A 20,943-nucleotide genomic window follows, 5' to 3' on the forward strand; every position below is an offset into this window, starting at 1 on the left:
CCGTGGCAATGGACACTGGGTTCCTCTCTGGAATGCGCAAACGGTAGAGGCGAACAGAAGCTGTCAAATGATGTTTTAACCTGAGGCAGACCTACCGACCCAGTGACAGGTAACCAAACGCCCTCTGGGGGAGACGTTTCACGGGCCACGTCCCCCCGGGGTGTTGACTGATAGACTTTCTACCCGATAACCCGACCCCCCGGGCTAATAGGTACTAGGTTACCAATGATAACCGCCAAGTGTTGTGACCACTGATTTGATTGACAGGTATATAAAAATTGTATACACATGTTATTGGCAGCTAAGGTTGGCCTTGACCGTGTAATAATATTTTCTCTGAATTTATATCATCATGTGAATAAGAGGAGTGTTTGGTTCAACGTGCTCCGGCAATTGTTAAGCATGCGGTTGCAAAAAATATATGGACTAACTTGGCAGTAGAAAGTGGAGAATAGACACAATTGTGGTGACAATCATATGAATGTATCACTGAAAATCAGTGATAACACCTGGCGTTAATCAATGGTTTATCAGTAGTTTCACACAGACTGAAAATTCCCTCCATCGGCTGCAGGTACAGGGCACTACAGTTTCAGGAGACCAGCCTTCGAAATTCACGCTTGTCCACTAGCCCGAGACAACCAAATTGTGCTGAGGGCAAGTCAAAACCCAATGATGGTCCTTATTGACTTGTAATACATGAGGGTTATAATTTGCCCAAAATTTGAACTGAATAAAACAGAGAGAAAATCAAGCAGCACTAGCTACAAACTCTGACGACGAGTGAAATAACGTGTACACTAGTCCTTAGGACTAGTCTTCTCGAAAACGAGTTTCTAAAGCTGTTCACGCGGTCCGCCTCGTGTACTCCAGCTATGATACTTCGTCTTCAGGATAAATATCAATTTTCAGGTAGAACTGTGAGTCATGATTTACTTAGGGATTTACTGCATTGACCTGATCGAGGAGCCTGAGTCATATCCGCTAATAATGTCAACAAGCAACTCGGAGACAGATCTCGGTAACTCTCACACAGTCTCTTAAACTACATTACATCATGGGGGTTCTAATATTCTTAGGAAGACATGTGAGATTTATGACTGTAATGTCGTTGTCGGATACTCTACTCGTGTTGTTATGCAAGTTGAAAAGTATGTGTCTGTGTGCGTATGCTGTATTTATTTCGAGGTGGACAGATGCGGATGGGGGATGTTGTTGGTCTTACTGGAGGTGTTTCGGGCGATTGGTGTAGCCTAGTGTTCGGGCCACCCCAAAGACGGCAATGGATGAAATCCTAGACTTGCACAAGTCTCTAAGGCATAATTTATCATTGCAAATCATTATTTCTAGATAATGTAAATAATAAGAACAGGTTGTATAAGAGACTGGGGTTCTTGTACTGTCCACATATCTAGACTTGCCCTGTAGGAGGATAGAATTACTACACAGCCATAGGCTTTTCTTTCAGTACAGCCTTGGAACAAGGCTAATGGAATCCCAGCAATGCACAATGCATAGATGTTTAAAGTCTGTCTCACAGTCCCGAAACCATATTATTTTCCCTTCCACCTAGCCCTTAATGATATGCTATTGCTCCATACGAAGCAAGTCTAGATTTTCCACAGGTTCAGGTTCTGAATCTCCCATCTCACTGGGATCCTTTTCAATTTATATGGAGTTGTTTGTTTCTATTAAATTAATTATTTTCAGAGACTAAGTGTTAGTCTGATATGCCAACATTGATGTTCCTATGTTTTGTTGAAATATTGCTCAAAGCGCCGTAAAACCTCAATCACTACAAGTGTTTAAGTGTGGGTGATTTTGCGCGAGTTCCTTTGGTGGAGAGGATGGGGTGTTCCAGACTAACGCTTAGTCTCTGAACCTAAGGAAAATCTAGACTTGCTTCATTTAGGGCATTCCAGAAAGGACTGAGCAGAAGGGAAAATAATATGGTTCAGAGACTGTGAGAAAGACAAGGGGTGTTCTTCCAAGCCGTGGTTTCAGAGTGTGTATATTTGTTGGTGTTCTTAGTTTAAAGGTGTTGTAGAACAGGAGGAGGGCGCGATTCTAACCGGTAAGCTGTCTGTCATGCCTACTTCAGGATGGTCTGGAAAATAGCTATTTGAGATGCTTGAGTTTTTAGCTTGACTGAACATTCGATAGTAGAATCCAACACCGAGAACTATGTATGGCTAATACTGTCACCCCACCCGTTACCCAGGGGGGTAGGGGTGACGCTGGCGACCTCGGGTCGTCATCTGATAGCGGACTGGCTCCGTCTGAAGTAGATATGAATATACACAGGAGTATAATGTGAAGAGCAACTACTCACAGGCGCTCCATGCTGACCAGATTCACAAACGCTCCCTTCTCGATTGTACGTATCTTGTTGTCCAATAGTTGGCTGTGAAGAAAAAAAAAAATTTTAGACGCATTCAACTACATTTGGATGCTATGAGGCGGTTTACATATGGTAGGCTGTATATCATCGGAGATATATGTCAATGACATTATATTCCGAGGCATCTTCCCGAGGGAAGGGAGCTAACTGATTATAAAAGTCCAGTTTCAGTTAACTCCCTTGCCTCGGGAAGATGATTCCGAGGTTGATATGACGGAGCATTATTGTCAAGAGAGAGAGAGTATGGTTTTACGCCGCTTTTAGCAATATTCCAGCAATATCATGGCGAGGGACACGGGAAAATGGGCTTCACACTTTGTACCCATGTGGGGAATCGAACCCGGGTCTTCGGCGTGACGAGCCAACGCTTTAAGCACTAGGCTACCCCACGCCCCTTTTGTCAAGAAACAAATAAACCACTGAGGATGAAAAGTTGTCCTGCGAGAAATATCATACTCATTATCTCACATAAATACGTCTCCAATAACATATAAGTTTTCGAAAGCGTATCGTAATGATCCAGTGTATTACAATTTCCTCAAACAACTGTGCCCTTATCTAGGATAATCTTAAAGAAATCCTTCTTCACAAAACATTCCTGTTTAACACAGTAATGTGTAGATCGATGCTCATGATCTTAGTCACTGGATTGTCTGGTCCAGGTTCGATTATCGACAGACCGCGGTCACAAAGCTGGAATATTGCTGAGTGCGGCGTTAAACAACAAACAAAACTAAACACAATAACGACTTTCAGAAATATTTCTCGGATTGAAAAGTTGTTATACCAACGTACAGTCCTGTTTTACAAGTTAGGGATTGATAATCGTTTTGTCAGTATATTCAGGGGGCCTAGTGGTTAAAGCGTTCGCACGTCACGCCGAAGACATGGGTTCGAATCCCGACATTGGTACAATGTGTGAAGCCCATTTCTGGTGTCCCCCGCCTTGATATTGCTGGAATATTGCTAAAAGCGGCGTAACACCAAACTCACTCACTCACCCACTCACTCAGTATATTCAGCTTTAATAACTATAATGCATTCACTGTCCCAGACAAGCGACAGGTCGTTTACATCTCTGCAATAAACAACGTTCCTAGTTAGCGACGGATTCACGCGAAGCACGTGAAGCCCGTGTCGTATCTGGAGGCTATTGACATACTTCTACCCTAATCAATATCCGAGTGCTGAAAACATAACATTAACTCACATCTATCGGAGTGTTATCGCCTCATAAGTGGCTCCTTATTGTCGCGTATACTACAGTTGATAGAAGACAATAGAACAATGCGACTGGCTTTGAAGACAATTCCTGACTACGGGGCATATCGTGACATCACCATGTCTAGGACGTCGAGTAAGTGACCACGTCATTTTACACAATAACATCTTGATTCTAACGGTTTCTTTTAAAAATATGTCTCTTTTTACATAATGTTTGGATAATATCAGCATTGCAAAATCATTACATGTATTGTTAGGAAACAAAACATTTGTACGCCACTAATGTGTGAACGACAACGGTGGAGTTATTTACGTAAAATGAAATGTATATTAATAAACTCTGGTTTAACGTAAATTTCCCATGCTAACGTTGCAAAGAGTCACTTTTTAAATTGTGTTTTGATAATATCCGCATTGCAAAAAATATTTTAAGTCTTGTTAAGAAGGAAAACTTTTATACACAACTAATGTGTGAAGAATAACGGGGAAGTTCCATACGTAAAATGAAATTTATTTCAATAAACTCAGATTTAACCTTAATTTCCCATGCTAACGTTGCAAAGAGTGACTGTTTGGGGGGAGATTTGCCTTAAGGGTGATGCAGGTGAGGTGAGGTGAAATTGGGTTTAACGTTGCGTCCAAGATTATTGCACTTATCTAGCGACGTGCATGCACGTGTGTGTGTGTGTGGCTGCTTGTACTAGTCCGGACTGATGCCGATTTATAGTGCTAGCCCACTGAGATACCATGCTGCAGTTTAACATGAATACCCCACACAGACACAGTAAACTGACTCCGAGCCGACCAGTTCTTGTTTTAGCCCCTGATTGCCGAGCGCCAGACAGGGTAACAACAAGTACCATCTTTTAACGTCTTTTGATATGACGCGGCCGGGGATCAAACCCCGGACCTTCTGCTCTCCGGGCGGACGCTCTACCACTAGACCACGGAGGCGGTCTTAAGGGTGATGCAACCACAGTGTATGAACAGTGGCAATTACTGAAAAGTTTGAAAGAGAAATTATTTGATATACCATCTCACTCAGATATTCACTTTTGAACAATGACAACCTTTTTCACGGTCAAAATAAGAACAGTGTTATGAGTGACACTGTAACGACCTGCATCCTATCATATCCAGCACGTGGTACAGCAGAGGCGTGTGACCTTTGTACTGTCATAGTCGTCACATCCAGTACGAAACGCATGGACCACGGAAATATATTATTTTCAACATGTACATGCAGTGCAGGCGGCAGGAATGACCTAGATTTGCGTTTCCTAAACCGTTTAATCTGCACTGGAAGCACCGGTTGTGCATGGTGTAGCAAGACTTACAGTATCCTGAGTTTCTTCATCCCTTCAAAGTCAGATCTTCGTATAACCGTCAGGTTGTTTCCTTGTAAATCCCTGTGAAGAAGAAAACAGAACAATTATACAACCACACTGATTTCCACACTCGCCCATTACTGTATTCCACACTCGCCCATTACTGTATTCCAAACTCGCCCATTACTGTTCTCCACACTCGCCAATTACTGCATTCCAAACTCGCCCATTACTGTATTCCACACTCGCCCATTACTGCATTCCACACTCGCCCATTACTGTATTCCACACTCGCCCATTACTGCATTCCACACTCGCCCATTACTGTACTCCACACTCGCCCATTACTGTACTCCACACTCGCCCATTACTGCATTCCACACTCGCCCATTACTGTATTCCACACTCGCCCATTACTGTTCTCCACACTCGCCAATTACTGTATTCCACACTCGCCCATAACTGCATTCCACACTCGCCAATTACTGTACTCCACACTCGCCCATTACTGTACTCCACACTCGCCCATTCCTGTACTACACACTCGCCCATTACTGAACTACACACTCGCCCATTACTGTATTCCACACTCGCCCATTACGGCATTCCACACTCGCCCATTACTGTACTCCACACTCGCCCATTACTGTACTCCACACTCGCCCATTACTGTACTCCACACTCGCCCATTACTGTATTCCACACTCGCCCATTACTGTATTCCACACTCGCCCATTGCTGTACTCCACACTCGCCCATTGCTGTACTCCACACTCGCCCATTACTGTATTCCACACTCGCCCATTACTGATCCATCAACCATCAGTTACATCATTCAATACTCGCCCACTACTGCATTCAACACCACCGATTCAACATCTACGTGTTACTGTGTTTTAACAATTACCCATGACTGCATTAAGAAAAATACTAAAAAGCAGCATTTAACACCTGCCCACCAATGCCTAGGATTTTTAAAATCATTTTTGGGGAGCATGCACTTTTTGTGTATAGCTCTAAAACAGTCGTAATTCTATGTTAAAGTATGGAAGTTACGATCACTTTAGCGCTACGGCCGCTTTGTGAAACCGACCCCTGAGACGCAAGCCAGTGTGTCAGTGGAGGTGTTACGAGGAATGTGCGCTGAGGGACCACAGAGTAATCATACAATCTTTACCACGTCAGGGCAACTGTCTTAGACAAGGGCAACCCTTTTTTATCAGCGCAACTGCAACTGACCCATCAAAACATTTATTGGAATCGAAATTCAACGAAATCAGTATTTGATCGGGATAACCGTTACTGGCTCAATGGATCCTTTATTGGATCAGTGTTACCGTTATTTGCTCAATGGATCCTTTATTTGATCAGTGTTACCGTTATTTGCTCAATGGATCCTTTATTTGATCAGTGTTACCGTTATTGGATCAATGGATCCTTTATTGGATCAGTGTTACCGTTATTTGCTCAATGGATCCTTTATTTGATCAGTGTTACCGTTATTGGCTCAATGGATCCTTTATTTGATCGGTGTTACCGTTATTGACTCAATGGATCCTTTATTGGATCAGTGTTACCGTTATTTGCTCAATGGATCCTTTATTTGATCAGTGTAACCGTTATTGGCTCAATGGATCCTTTACTGGATCAGTGTTACCGTTATTGGCTCACTCGAATTCTTTTTGTATCGGGGCAAGCGTTGTTGGCTCAACTGAACGTCTATTTGACAAGGACAAACCGTTACGAAATCCTTTATTGGATCAGGTAACCGTTACTGTAGCCTTGGGGTAATTTATGTTTTTCATAAAGCACTTGACGCTACTACGTGGTATTATATAATTATAATTTAACTAATAAGTATTGTCTTAGAGACTTGTTAAAGTCTACTGCTATGGGACAGAATCACCAGCGAACCAGAATCGTTTCTATCTCTTCATTTCCCGACGTATTTCCCCGGGGGGACAATTACCATTACAATTCTTATTCCCCATGACCGAAACGAACTTCACAAGAACGAGAGCCATAGCCTCTAATGTATTACGCATTTTCTTTCTTCTGCTTACAAATCACACTTAAGAGTTTCTCTGTTTTAAAATTTTCCAGATTCCTGCACTTTCAAACCGAGACTTCAATAACCTTCTTCAATAACTGCAGTCGTGTGAACTTAAAATGTATTTCGTGGCGTATAATCGGTTCTATCTATGCGTTTGAAAATGAATATCTTAATCGCTTAGTACTTAAACGTCATCATTGTAATTTTGCCCAATGGAGAACGCAATCACATTAACAGTATCCGATGTTGCAGTGCTAAGTGGAGTGGCGGTAGAGATGTGTGTCAACGTTGACATTTCCACTGAACAAATGTACGCGAAACTTTAACATTGTGATCTGTTTCCTATAACATGCTCCAAACATGTTGCCAAGAACGATCTTTCCACACAGCATCCGTATCTACCGTGGGGTTTCTGAGACAGAGAAGGGCCCAAGTACCCAATATATAATACTGCTCTTAGGAAGAAGTCCCGAATGTCTTTCGTAAATAAAAAACCTCATCATTAAACCTCACCACAAGATGGTACTTGTTCTTACCCTGTCTGGCGCTCGGCATTAAGGGGCTAAACAAGGACTGGTCGGTTCGGAGACAGTATACTGTGTCTGAGTGGTGTGTCCATGTTAAACTGTGGCATTGTATCTCAGTGGGCTAGCACTATAAAACCAGCATTAGTCCGGACTAGAACAAGCATACACACGCGCGGGAACAACCTGTCTCGATTTTCCAGCGAAACAGATTCCACTTGGCGGAAAATGTAACGTAGCGGTGAAATTAGTATAAATGGATCACTGGAAATGTAATAACACCAGGTGTTCGCGAAAAGGTTAAATTGAGGATCGGATGGTTACACCGAGTGGCCAGGCTGGTTGTGGGCATCGCAAACCGATGGCATGGCTGTTGTTCATGCTATCGATCACTGGTTTGTATGATCCAGGCTTGATTTAGGTGTATTAGTTCTATTAAAATCCCATATATGGTCACGTGTTGTTTCGAGCTGCTCTAGGATCCACAGATGTCGACAGACGCCCTGACACACTAGACCCGTGAAGATCCGGGGTATAGAATAGGTCTTCAGCAACCCATGCTTGCCGTAAAAGGCGACTCTGCTTATCGTAAAAGGCGACTCACGGGATCGGGTGGTCAGGCTCGCTGACTTGGTTGATGCATGTCATTGATTCCGATTGCGTGGATAGATGCTCATGATGTTAATCACTGGATTATCTGGTCCAGACTCGATTATTTACAGACTGCCGTCATATAGCTGGAATATTGCTGAGTGCGGCGTAAAACAACCAACCAACCAACCAACCAACCTAACACACTATAGGGAAAAACTGATGGCTTGACCTAGAATTCCTAGCTCGTCTTTCAAGAAAACCGTGCAAATGCCTCCAGCGAAAAAAACACTTTCACAGCCAGGTCATCTGCGCAATTCAAAATGTCAGTTAATAAATAATGGTACAGGGAGGGTTTATGTTTTCATCATAAATCGGTGGCGGTATGTAGTCTAGTGGTTAAAGCGTTGGCTCGTCAAGCCGAAAGGCCGGGTTCGATTCCCACATATGTGGCCTCTCTTTGTATGACATGCCCTGCTGAGGTAGGAAGTTGCTGAGCAGTGCAAAACCATACTCATTCATCACCCCAAGTCGGGTTGGTCGGATTTAAATTGTGGGAATAATGTTCTTAAAATACATCGTTGGTCTGGGTGATTCATACGATCGGACGATTTGGGCGATGTGTGCGGGGTTTAAAAAACTCCCAATACAACAACTGTCTGTTTATCCCTGTATATCCCCTGCACGGTCCTCTGACCTTTCGGAAAAAAATTACAGTTTTGTCCTCGAACCGTGTAGAAGACACCGCGGTTAATAGGGAGCTATTGTACAACGCGGTTAATAGGGGGCTATTGTACAACGCGGCTTATAAATCAGCTTCACACTTTCTCATCGATACCTGTTGTCCTTGTCAAATGGTAAATTATTACAAGTGATCAGTTCATAAATCACATCTGTAGTGTGTGTTTACGCCAAAGGTCATTGCGTGGTTAGGCTTTTACATTCATGTTAGTTTCAGTTACAAACATCGACTCGGGAGCATGTCTACTGTGATATAGACACGATGCAGCTAGAACATATTTCATAGCTTCTGATTCTGTCTGTTAGATGGTGTTTTTGTACTTCATAACCTTTCCTCAAAGTTACTGTCACGTGCATCCTTTTCTTTACTGTTATACAAACAATTAAAGGTAGTCATCAATCGTTTCTACCAGGCTCTGCTTTATCGAAAAACGAGGCTTACATTACAGTGCTATTTTAGGCAAATGGTGGTTTTTTACACAATCCCAATGGGGGTTATAACACTGATATTCTGTGCTCAAAGGAGCTTCATTGTTACGTATTTCGGTCACGTGATACTTTAGGTCTTACTTCATTTGGACATCGCTCGACGACTTCCTTTAAGTTGAGCTATAACTCGTTCGGGGGAACCTTGAAATGAATTCGCTAAGATCGCAATTCGTTACACGTCGTTGATTAGAAGGTGAAAATCGTTGCTACATGGCTGAAATAATGTCGATGAGAAGTTAAATTATAACTCCCTCCGTCGCCAAAGAGATATTATCATCACTTGGTATAGCCAAAAATAAGAGTTTTAGAGAGCTTGTGTAAAGCTGTATATTTCCTTTGACGCTACTGTATAGTTTTTGTACATATATTATAATATTTGATTTCCCAGTTATGCTAATAGGTTTCGGCGCCCGATTTCTTCGGCTTAGATTTGGGAGGCTTGGCGTCCATCAAACTTCATTTCTGGTGTGAAATTGGCAATTTTCACAGAGGTTCGTCTTTCAGTCTCTGGCCATCTGACCATAAAAATCTGACTTGGTCTGCAATTTACGATTTAGGATGTTGGAGCCAACTTAAATCAAAGCCAATTGATATGGAGTGCCATATTCCCTGGGACATTTTAGATTCTAATCATAGCAGACTGGACTAAAGGTCCCTGGGAAGCTTAAAAGGTCAGTCTGATTGACCATAACTTTTCATAGGGGCTGGACACGGAAATAAAAACATACACAAAAGTCCAGATCTGATGTCCGGCAATTGGGGACACGTGTGATGCGGTCAAAGGTCACCGAAATGTACACCCGTGCAAACGTGAACGCGGGGAAGTGTGCGTCATAGCAGTCACCCAAATGAAACTCAATCAAAACCAAATAATTTAAATGAAATTTCAATTTCATGACATTGTATATGTTTCACCTCGGGACATATGTTCGTATAATAAATATTGTTAATACAATTTGGGAGGTTATTGTATCCTTGTCAGTTACTTTCACAAACACGTTGATATGACAATATCTAAAACTTAACAAAGTCAGGACAGGTGTTCATATCAGTCAGGTAACGCGGAAAGCGGTGTAAATGATACGCTGCAAAGTTAACATTCATTAGTGTTACATTAATGACGATCGACTGAAATACCACAACCTTAAATAATTCGGTTTTTTTTAGTTTGCAGTTTAACGCCACACTCAGCAATACTCTAGCTATATAACGGCGGTCTGTAAATAATCGAGTTCGATCCAGACAATCCAGTGATTGAAATCATGAGCATCGATCTACGCAATTGGGATACGATCACATGCATCAACCAAGTCAGCGAGCCTGACCACCGGATCCCGTTAGTCGCCTCTTACGACAAGCATGGGTTGCTGAAGACCTATTCTCTACCCGGATCTTCACGGGTCTAAATAATTATTAATTAGTTTTACATTATCGACGATCGATTGGAAGTCCACAACTTTAGATAAGTCGTAGTATACGAGTATAACGTACAACACTCCTCACAGATAGTAAAGGTCACTTGGGAAAGGCGAGTACACGAGTGATATTCATAATGCTATAGGAGCATCGCAAATCTGCACACCTTTCGTTTTCTTAATTCAGAAATCACTTTAAAATAACCATTTTTGTTATCACAAGAAACGTAATATACTGTACTGCGGACTGGTTTTGTCTGAAGATAAGCGCTTGTTTTAATGACACCGCCCTGCAATATGACTATTGTAGACAGTTAGAAAATGCCAGCTTGAGTTATGTGCAACTGGGCAATGTCAGCCATTTTGGACCAACCTAAAAGTACGCATTTCATTGTGTCACTGTGATATGGAAAAGCCACATGTGTGCTTAATGTACCCGATACAGACAGCTAACACATTACATGGTGTATTCAAATGGAGTTCACTGCGATAACGTTCGCACCTAAAGGGTTAAGTCTGTAATGAGGGGCGAAAGTAATTGTTGGCCGAGATAAGGGGAGATAACTTTCAAGGAAACATGTCCCGGTGGAGATTACACAAGTCCTGATCATGTAGACGCGAGTTCTAATCTTAGCATGACAAGGTTTGGCGCACTTATCTTCAGCGTCTGTTAGAGACGCTATGTAACGGACATTTCGAGATTGCATCTTGACGTGCAAGGGTCATGTATGCAGGTCAGTGATTTTTCAAGAAGTTGAGATTTAGCGTTGTGGACGTTGGTGAGCGTCATCGCCCAGCTCCATCAGACACGGGGCTCTTTCGACAACATGGTCCGGTGACGTAAGATGTGAACGTAATGCAGTGTCTTATTCCGCAACTCCATATGGGCGTCTTGTTGATTCTTTTATGAGGTTTACATTTAAGGAGAAAACAAACTACGTGAGACTCTTTCTTTCCAACACGTCTCTGAGTTGGGGAGTTGAGTTGTTGAGTAGTTTGGTAGTTGGGTTGGTGAGTTCAGGGGTTGGGGTGTTGATTTGTTGAGTGGAGTTTGGGAGTTCAGCAGATGAGGGGTTGGGGAGTTGAGCAGTTTAGGGGTTAAGATGTTGAGAGGAGTTGGGTAGTTGAGTTGCTGAGTTTGGGAATTGAGGGGTTGAGGTGTTGAGCAGCTTGGGTGCAGAGGGGTTGAGGGGAGTTGGGGAGTTGAGGGGTTGGGGTGTTGAGCAGTTTAGGAGTTGAGGGGTTGGGGAGTTGAAGGGTTGGGTGCTGAGGGGTTGAGGGGTTGAGCAGCTTGGGTGCTGAGGGGTTGAGGGGAGTTGGGAAGATGAGGGGTTGGGGTGTTGAGCAGTTTAGGAGTTGAGGGGTTGGGGAGTTGAAGGGTTGGGTGCTGAGGGGTTGAGGGGAGTTGAGGTGTTGAGCAGCTTGGGTGCTGAGGGGAGTTGGGGAGTTGAGGGGTTGGGGTGTTGAGCAGTTTAGGAGTTGAGGGGTTGGGGAGTTGAAGGGTTGGGGAGTTGAGTTGGGGAATTGAGGGGTTTGGGTATTGAGCAGTTTAGGAGTTAAGTTGTTGAGAAGAGTTGGGTAGTTGAGATATTCTCAGTTATTGTCATTTTCGTTCATAGTGAGCGCCTCCGTGGTCTTGTGGCTGGGCGTCTGCTCGGGGTTCGATCCCCGGTCGCGTCACACCAAAAGACGTTAAAAGATGGTACTTGTTGTTACCCTGTCTAGCGCTCGGCAAAAGGGGCTAAGACAAGGACTGTCGGCGCCGAGTCAGTATACTGTGTCTGAGTGGGGTCTTCATGATAAACTGCGATATTGTATCTCAGTGAGCTAGCACTATAAATCGGCATTATTCCAGACTAGTACACGCAGCCACAAACACAAGCCCAAGCAACAATTTTGAAAGCGTCGTTAAGATACATTTCACCACATCTCACCGTGGTCTAGTTTATGGAGCGTCGGCCCAGAGAGCCTAATGTCAGTGGCTCGATCACCGACCTTGTCATACCAAAAGACTTCAAAAGATACTTGCTGTTATATGGTCGTTGCTATATATATGCTATAATCCTGGACGCAACTATAACCCCACTTTACCTTCCCCCGCCACCTTGATGTGTAAGAGGTGGGGTGAAATTGGGTTTAACGTCGCGTCCAAGATTACTGCACTTATATAGCGACGTGCATGCACGTGTGTGTGTGTTTGTGTGGCTGCTGGTACTACTCCGGACTGATGCCGATTTATAGTGCTAGCTCACTGAGATACCATGCCGAAGTTTAACATGAATACCCCACTCAGACACAGTATACTGACTCCGAGTCCACCAGTTCTTGTTTTAGCCCCTTAATGTCGAGCGCCAGACAGGGTAACAACAAGTACCATCTTTTAACGTCTTTTGGTATGACGCGGCCGGGGATCAAACCCCGGACCTTCCGCTCTCCGGGCGGACGCTCTACCACAAGACCACGGAGGCGGCTTGATGTGGAAGAACATGCTTACCCTATTCTCGAACACCTGGTGCCATCACTCATTTGGTGAGACGGGAAAACCATATTACCAACAGACACTTGAACCACTTACCGAAACACATATTTCGTAACCAATCCACTATTTTGAAAAATAATTCGAAAACACAACAACACATATGTTCTGTGAAATTAAATATAAAACTTCAACGCCAGAGAATAACCATTATCTGACCAAACAGATTCCATTGGGCGAAAATAGTAAAACAGGATGAAAATTATATGAATGGATCACTGGTAATCAGTGATGACACCAGGTGTTCGCGAAAAGGGTAAGGATGTCCTGCCTACGGAAGCCTTTTAGGGCCATTTGGTTTTTAAATAAAATTCGATACCATCTTGAAATTTCAAGATACTAAGTTGAAATTTCAAGAAACTATGTTAAAATTTCAAGATACTATCTTGAAATTTCAACTTAGTATCTTGAAATTTCAAGATGGTATCGAATTTTTTTTAAAAACCAAATGGCCCTAAAAGGCTTCCGTAGGCAGGACATCCTTACCCTTTTCGCGAAAAAAACAAAAAAACAAATGGCCCTAAAAGGCTTCCGTACCTGCCCTACCGGAGGCATACGTTATTTCATTCATACAAAATTCCCCGATGCTATCTAATACAACATCACTGTTCGTGATCTACGTCTGCCATGCTTGAGACAAGAGCCACTCAAGGATACAAGGACGGCGGAATGGAGTCCTACAGAACAGGAATTCAATATTAAGTATCAATATCCTTGTCCTCACATCGTGTAAAAAACGAAAGTAAAGATTTATGACGTCACGTGACATAGATATGTTTTCTCTTGTTCGTCTGTTTTAATAACATCCAAAATAGGCTTGATTCATTGAGCTGTTTAATGAACGAGCTAAGTTTAATTTTGTAGCGTGCCACGCTGTCTGTCGGAACGTCATTTGGAGTATCGATTGAGCGCCATAAACAAGATGTTGACTATAGGCGGCTCTATGATGTACAGTAAGATTCTCTGTATAATGCTGATACAACGATTTCAGAGTTGCGTCGACAACGCTCAGGCCTGCGTGAAAACTATAGATTTTTTGTAAAATATTTCAACCAGTCGCTCAGTTGAAAAAGTCAGCTGCTTAATCTCGTATTATTTTTGGATTCATTAAAATTGATTTGTTAAATGGTATTTGAAAGATAAAAAAAACACTTTTCAGTGGCATGTCTAAAGGGGATTTCATTACATTCTGGTTCGATCTACACTTAGTGACTGTATTTAGTCGTGGCGCGTTGAGAACGCGCTGTATCGGATCGTAGTGTGGGATGACCACGAAGCGCATATTATTATATTCAACCTTGTTTTTTGTTCTTTCTTTAAAAATCAAGTTTCAACAAAGGACATTCTGAAACACGACACTCTTTGAGGTGAGGTGAATTGGGGTTTAACTTCGCGTTCAAGATTATTGCGCTTACATGCGACGTGTAACCTGCGTGTGTTTGAGTGAGTGTGTGAGCGTGAGTGCTACTAGTCCTTGTTTGTGGGTTCGATCTCGGTTCGCCCCGATTATGTTTCTAGGTTTGTCAGCACCATACCCGTGCTCGTGGGTTAAACCGAAGTGGTAAACGTCTGAGACCTGCATCACTTCGGGCTTTCCTCCCACATTAAGCTGACACGCCGTGATATAACTGGAATAATGTTAAAAGCGGCGTTAAACCTAACTCACTCACTCACTCACTACTAGTCCTTGTGTTTTCCCATTACTGCAGAGCGCCAGGCAGGGTAACAACAATTACATCTTTTAACGTCTTTTGGTATGACGCGGCCGAGCTCGAACCACCACCAACCCCATAAGTTTACATAAGTTTGCAAACAGATTTATCTACTGAGACACCTCAAATTGTCAAACACACCCATGAAACTAAATTCCAATCCAATATACACCCTCCCCTCAAACCAATTCGTCTCGGATCACAAAAATTTATTCGAAACGATAAAATAATATGGATGCGATAAATCATATGGACATTATAATACAATCTAATAGAAGAGTCTGCGACAGCCAATAAAATCCTGAATTACGACAACAAAATTTTGGTTAATACTCCGGTGAAGTCAATGATAAGGGTTAGTAAACTCTGAGAATAAACTCCGTAACCATAACACTTTGATTTCCGATGTTGTGAGGGTAGACAAGTGCAGACCCCTACATCGGCAGCAACTTCGCGTAACACGTGCGACGTAAGCCCAGCCTGCTGGTATAAGGTATTCGAAATAGCGCGATTGAACTCGCGTTAATCTGGGCGTGTAATTAGTGTATGTAACATAAGGTTAATTCACCTTAACCCATTAAGCGTCGTATAGGGTAACACTGGTTACTCGAGTGTACGAGGGAAGATGAAACTCTGATATAAGGATGCTCCGCGTTAAGCCCCTACGTGTGATGGGTTCAAATTGTGTATGGTTTTAGTGCGTGCCGAGTATGAAGTAATTAAATTAACTTGATTAGCTACAGAGGTCTTTAATTATTTATAGTTTTGACGTCGCTTCAAGCTGAGAGTGCTCCGTTTCAGCTGAGTGTAGGTTTTCATTAAAAAGGCGACGTTTAAATGTTTAATTTGTAGAGTTAATGTCAGTTGACAATCACGTGATCAGTGTTGCCATAAGCTGAACTGAGAAATTGTCATATGTTTTGAGAGTCGTGAATGATTTGTCTCTAAAAGAAAGAAAATCTATAAAACACGCAGTATATGCCAATACCTATATTGTTAACGGAATATATAATATTTTTCTGTGATATTTTGTTTGTTTTTGCAAATAATAGTTACATGGAATAAGCTTGTAAAAGTCGTGTAACCATTCCTGGTGATAACCTAGTGGCGATCGGGACAGGTTTGTTTGTTTGTTGTTTATCACCGCGATCAGCAATGAACCAGCTATATGACGACGGTCTGTAAATAATCGAGTCTGGACCAGACAGTCCAGTGATTGACATTATGAGCATCGATCCACTTAACTGGGATACGATGACATGCATCAACCAAGTCGGCGAGCCTGACCACCCGTTCCCGTTTGTCGCCTCTTACGACAAGCATAGTCGCCTCTTCCGACAAGCGTGGGTTGCTGAAGACAGTTCTAACCCGGAACTTAATGTGTTTCAGGACAAGTGAACGAGATAACATTGTGTTAATGCATACTTCGCAATCACCAAACACAAAACGTGTAATTTGTGCCAAATTCCCATCTCTAAAAAATGTTCCCTTTTGTAACCTAATATCAGGAATGACCAAAATGACAAAAATCCAGTCAGAATGTTTCAGTGACCAAACCCATGTCAAGCCTGACAAACGAGATACCTATCTCCCCGAAGAACAATTCAACAAACCACCCCTGTCACAAAGATACTCTACATCGTAAGCCACTGCATAAGAATTTCTTAGGGAAGTAAATATATACTTTGAGATTATCGATAACAGGGTGAATGTGCCTCGAACGTAACCCCTTCTAGTCAAGTATTAAAGTGAGCGACCTCTTATCGCCACACATTGTCAACTGTTACACCCCCGTGGAAATACTTTACACCGACATGAAAGTGATATACGCTAAAACCAGGCGTCTACGGGAAGGGTGTTCTACGTATCAGGTATACCCATCGCCAACTACTGCGTTACACGGTCTTTTTAATGTGGTTTTATTCAAGGTGTCATCTATAATCGTCCAGCAGAACGTTCCACGTCAGAGTTTTTTAAACGTAAAAACATCACACAGCGTTGTTTGACAGTTGGGTGTGAGGTAGCGAAAATACTCTTTAAAACGTCTTGATATAACGGTAGTGGGATGCCGTGTGGGGTCGTTATATGGAGTGGGGGTAAGTATTTCGGCTGTGGACGTTCTGTTAAGCACTGCTGTGCATGGGGTACTGTGACGCCCAAGGTTATAGACACACGTATATACAAGGCAGCGTTCCTTGTAACAGATATACACATACATTAATCGTTATGTTCAGATATACCTGTTGTAGGTTTAGATATACCAAATATCCCAGGTATATGTACATGTACACGATATCTATATACCTAATGCGTTGTTATAGCCTACCAACCTCTGGTTTAGATCCATGGACGAGCGATTCAGGGTTAGATGACAGCATTTACACGATTGATCTAAGTTTAACGGTACATTACACGATACTCTCTGCTAAGATTAACATATGCTCTGCTAAAGGCTTTTGATATAGCTCTGTATACATATAATTGGGCTAGGCGTTGATACATTTACACAAAAAAAACCTTAAGTTTACCAATACGGTTACACAAAAACTTTAGGCTTAGCTATTGATTTACACGGATGCTTTAGGTTTAGCTATACATTTCCACGAATGCTTTAAATTTAACTGTATATTACACGATGCTCTCTGCTAAGATTAACATATGGTCTACTAAAGGCTTTTGGTGTGGCCCTGCTTCCATATAACTGGGCTAAGCGTTGATACATTTACACAAAAACGTTAGGTTTAGCTATACATTTACACAAAAACTTTAGGCTTAGCTATAGATTTACACAAAAACTTTAGGCTTAGCTATAGATTTACACGGATGCTTTAGGTTTAGCTATACATTTCCACGAATGCTTTAAATGTAACGGTACATCACACGATGCTCTCTGCTAAGATTAACATAGGTTCTGCTGAAGGCTTTTGGTATGGCCCTGCTTCCATATAACTGGGCTAAGCGTTGATACATTTACACAAAAACGTTAGGTTTAGCTATACATTTACACAAAACTTTAAGTTTAGCTATATATTTACACGAATGCTTTATGTTTAGCTATACATTTCCCCGAATGCTCGTTTTACTATACATTTATACGGATGCTCTTGGTTAAAGCCTCAGCTATAGAATTATACGAATGTTCTGGGTTTACGTATACATGTATAAGAATGCTTTAGGTTCAGCTATGCATTTATACGAATGCTCTAAGTTTAGCTGCACGCTTATACGACCCTTTAGGTCTAGCAATACATTTACAGGAATGCTCTATTGCGTATGGAGGTATGAATTTTACGAGGTCATAGAGGTGGAGGAATATGGTAGGATCATATGAGTAGGTTTATATCCCTTATTTATATCCATGTTTCATATCCGTGGTTTATATCATGGTTTATATCCTTTGTTTATATCCTTGGATTATAATGGCGGAACCAAGACACATACGATAGTTACAGCATTGTCTCCAGGGATTGAATATGACTTGTAACAATGTTTCCGTGGTGGAGATGACGACGCCGAAGACCACGTCATTAGGGCTGTCCATGCAGCACACAATCAGTATACACCAGGTTACATACATAACAAGCGTTTCGGAATCTTAAAATAATAACCACTAACGCGACACGCCCTTCCAGAAAAAGACAGTTGTTTAAGCTGTAAGAAAGTCATTTATGTTTGAATATCGAACTTTCCGCGAACATGCATTATCCTATAAACGGCAAAAGAGTCGCATATCACAGCGTTTGTTCGTTATTGTGAAGTGTCGTACATGCCTTCGTGAAAGACGATCTTAGCAACTTTTGCCATGTAGCATGACACCGGGTAATGATACAAGCGAGCGGTGTGGTGTACACTACTAGCATGCAGACATAATCACACATGCAGAAGCGTTCATAAGATAACAGAGGCCTCCCTGCATATTTTTCGACTGTTGGATTGTATACATCTCACGCGTATCGTGCCACGGTTTGGCCGACACGGAAAAGCGACGAGCGACGGTGATGACATTTGTTGAATAGACAAATAGTTCAAACTACTTTACCTACAAGTATGTTACGTTGTAAAGCTGCAACTCGACCCGACTAAGCTGTTGACAGTTGTATCAAGATATACATTTCTCAATGAAATCGACAACAGGTCTATTTCATAATTATATCGGTTCGCGACGTATACTTGTAACTCTACCTACCCAGTAACCTTAATGACAAGTGTAAATATACTAGTGCTTATATTACAGGTAAATTCTATTATCTCGGGCCCTGGAAGGTGATGGAGGGACACTGACAACTAGGTGAGGCGCTATGTACACGCAAATTGATGTCGGAACATATTCTGAACGGCTGTAACGTGTAGCGCCCTGAGAAATAGACAACGACAGACTGACAGTTCAGTTGACAGAAGCCTATCTGAAACTTACAACTGACCTAGTATGGGGATACCCAAACACGACAGACCGACCACGTGACGATTCATGCTTTCGTTTTCTAGTGTCCCGTTTGTACCTACATTAAAGTATTACATATGTGTCACTTATTACGGACTATACAAACGCAGGTGATCCTGAATTCCGTTATACATGTAATTTGGGGGACATGATACTCTCGTATTTCTTGTAATCATCGATATAAAAAATGTCAAAGGTAATAATTTGAATTGTGATTTCATAAGCTGGTCAACTAAAAGAGCATGCGGTACTGTGAGTTTTTACATAAACTTATTAAAATAATACGAAATAATATAAGCGTGGTACATCTTTTAAAAGGGATAAATGTGCTCGTAAAATGTACTTATTAAAGTTAAGTTTGAAAATAATTCTAATATTACTATATTTCATCCATCATTCATTCAATGTACTCTTCATAATGCATGTTTGACTTACAATTTCTCGACATCATTAGGTATATCCGAAGGAACATACAGTAGTCCTCTGAAGCTGCAGTCGATGTATTTGTTCCGACAGGAGCACTCCCGGGGGCAAGATCGGCTCTCCCCCCACGAAACACACAACGTTAGAAGTAGAAAACACAGGTAAACTGCGTTAAACACAGGTAAATCCACACCTTTCCAAAACTGGCTCATTTTGGAGAAAATTCTTTCATTCACAATCCACAGAATGAGGTAGGTTGCAAAGAAACAAAAATACGCTCGATATAACGTAATCCACAACGATTTAGGTCCAAGGTAAATCCTGCATAACGCCGACCCAGCACATCACTTGCCCCTTTAACAGCGCTCGCAAGCAAAGCGCGATCAGCCGTCGCTCGCTCTATTTTGTACCTTGAGGGCCGATTGTTCACAACACTAACAACCGGTTTAATCGGCCAAGTTTACTCGCTTAAAATCAGCCAAGGAATCATAGATCAGACTTATGCCTTTAAGGTAGAAACAATCCACTCCCGGCCACATCCATGCATGCTTTCATAGTAGACCTTCTCTACACACTGAAGTTGGTAGTACTACAATCTCGCACTACACCATGGGCGAATGCATTGTGTCGAAGGGGGTACAACCATCGCGCCTGTTCGCAGCGATAATGGTACGGTCCTAATATTGTTGCGCACCAAATCGGTTGTGTGAGAGGGGATTTCACGTGGGGCTGGTTCTACAATAATTGAACAACGGCTAGGCATCTAACTGTACGACGTGTGTAGGATCGCCCATGTTGGTCGCGAGCTATGAATGACAGCTAATGTAAGCTTTGAATTCATATCGGGAACTGACTGCTTCAGGCTGCACACTTTCTGTGTTATTAAAGATAAGGCCCCCGCGGTGACAATGGCTTGGACACTTCGCTACTTATTTATTTATATCTGGTAAAATCGCGACATCTTGCCAACTTCTCAGCAGGTGTGGAACCGCTAGGATATTGAAATATGTCGTCTTGGCTATACTAACGGGACACGTGCAGACACACAGACGGTTTGATAGGAGT

The 20,943-nt window shown here is 42.2% G+C and overlaps 1 protein-coding gene across 4 annotated transcripts in view; it reads right to left on the minus strand.

Moving 5' to 3' along the window:
* LOC124142042 (slit homolog 2 protein-like) overlaps positions 1 to 20,652 on the minus strand; it is a 177,078-nt gene extending 156,426 nt beyond the window's left edge. For all 4 annotated transcript variants that reach the window (XM_046510289.2, XM_046510290.2, XM_046510291.2 and 1 more), the window contains exons 1-3: positions 19,891 to 20,652; positions 4,963 to 5,034; positions 2,333 to 2,404 (exon numbers count right to left, since the gene is read on the minus strand). In XM_046510289.2, the coding sequence (XP_046366245.1) occupies positions 2,333 to 2,404; positions 4,963 to 5,034; positions 19,891 to 20,090 (344 nt within the window). In that variant the 5' untranslated portion in view covers positions 20,091 to 20,652. The remainder of the gene's footprint in view (positions 1 to 2,332; positions 2,405 to 4,962; positions 5,035 to 19,890) is intronic.
* Positions 20,653 to 20,943: the final 291 nt, after the last annotated feature.

Source organism: Haliotis rufescens, unplaced genomic scaffold (genome assembly GCF_023055435.1).
Source record: "Haliotis rufescens isolate VD_foot unplaced genomic scaffold, xgHalRufe1.0.p SCAF_81, whole genome shotgun sequence".
Taxonomy (NCBI): domain Eukaryota; kingdom Metazoa; phylum Mollusca; class Gastropoda; order Lepetellida; family Haliotidae; genus Haliotis; species Haliotis rufescens.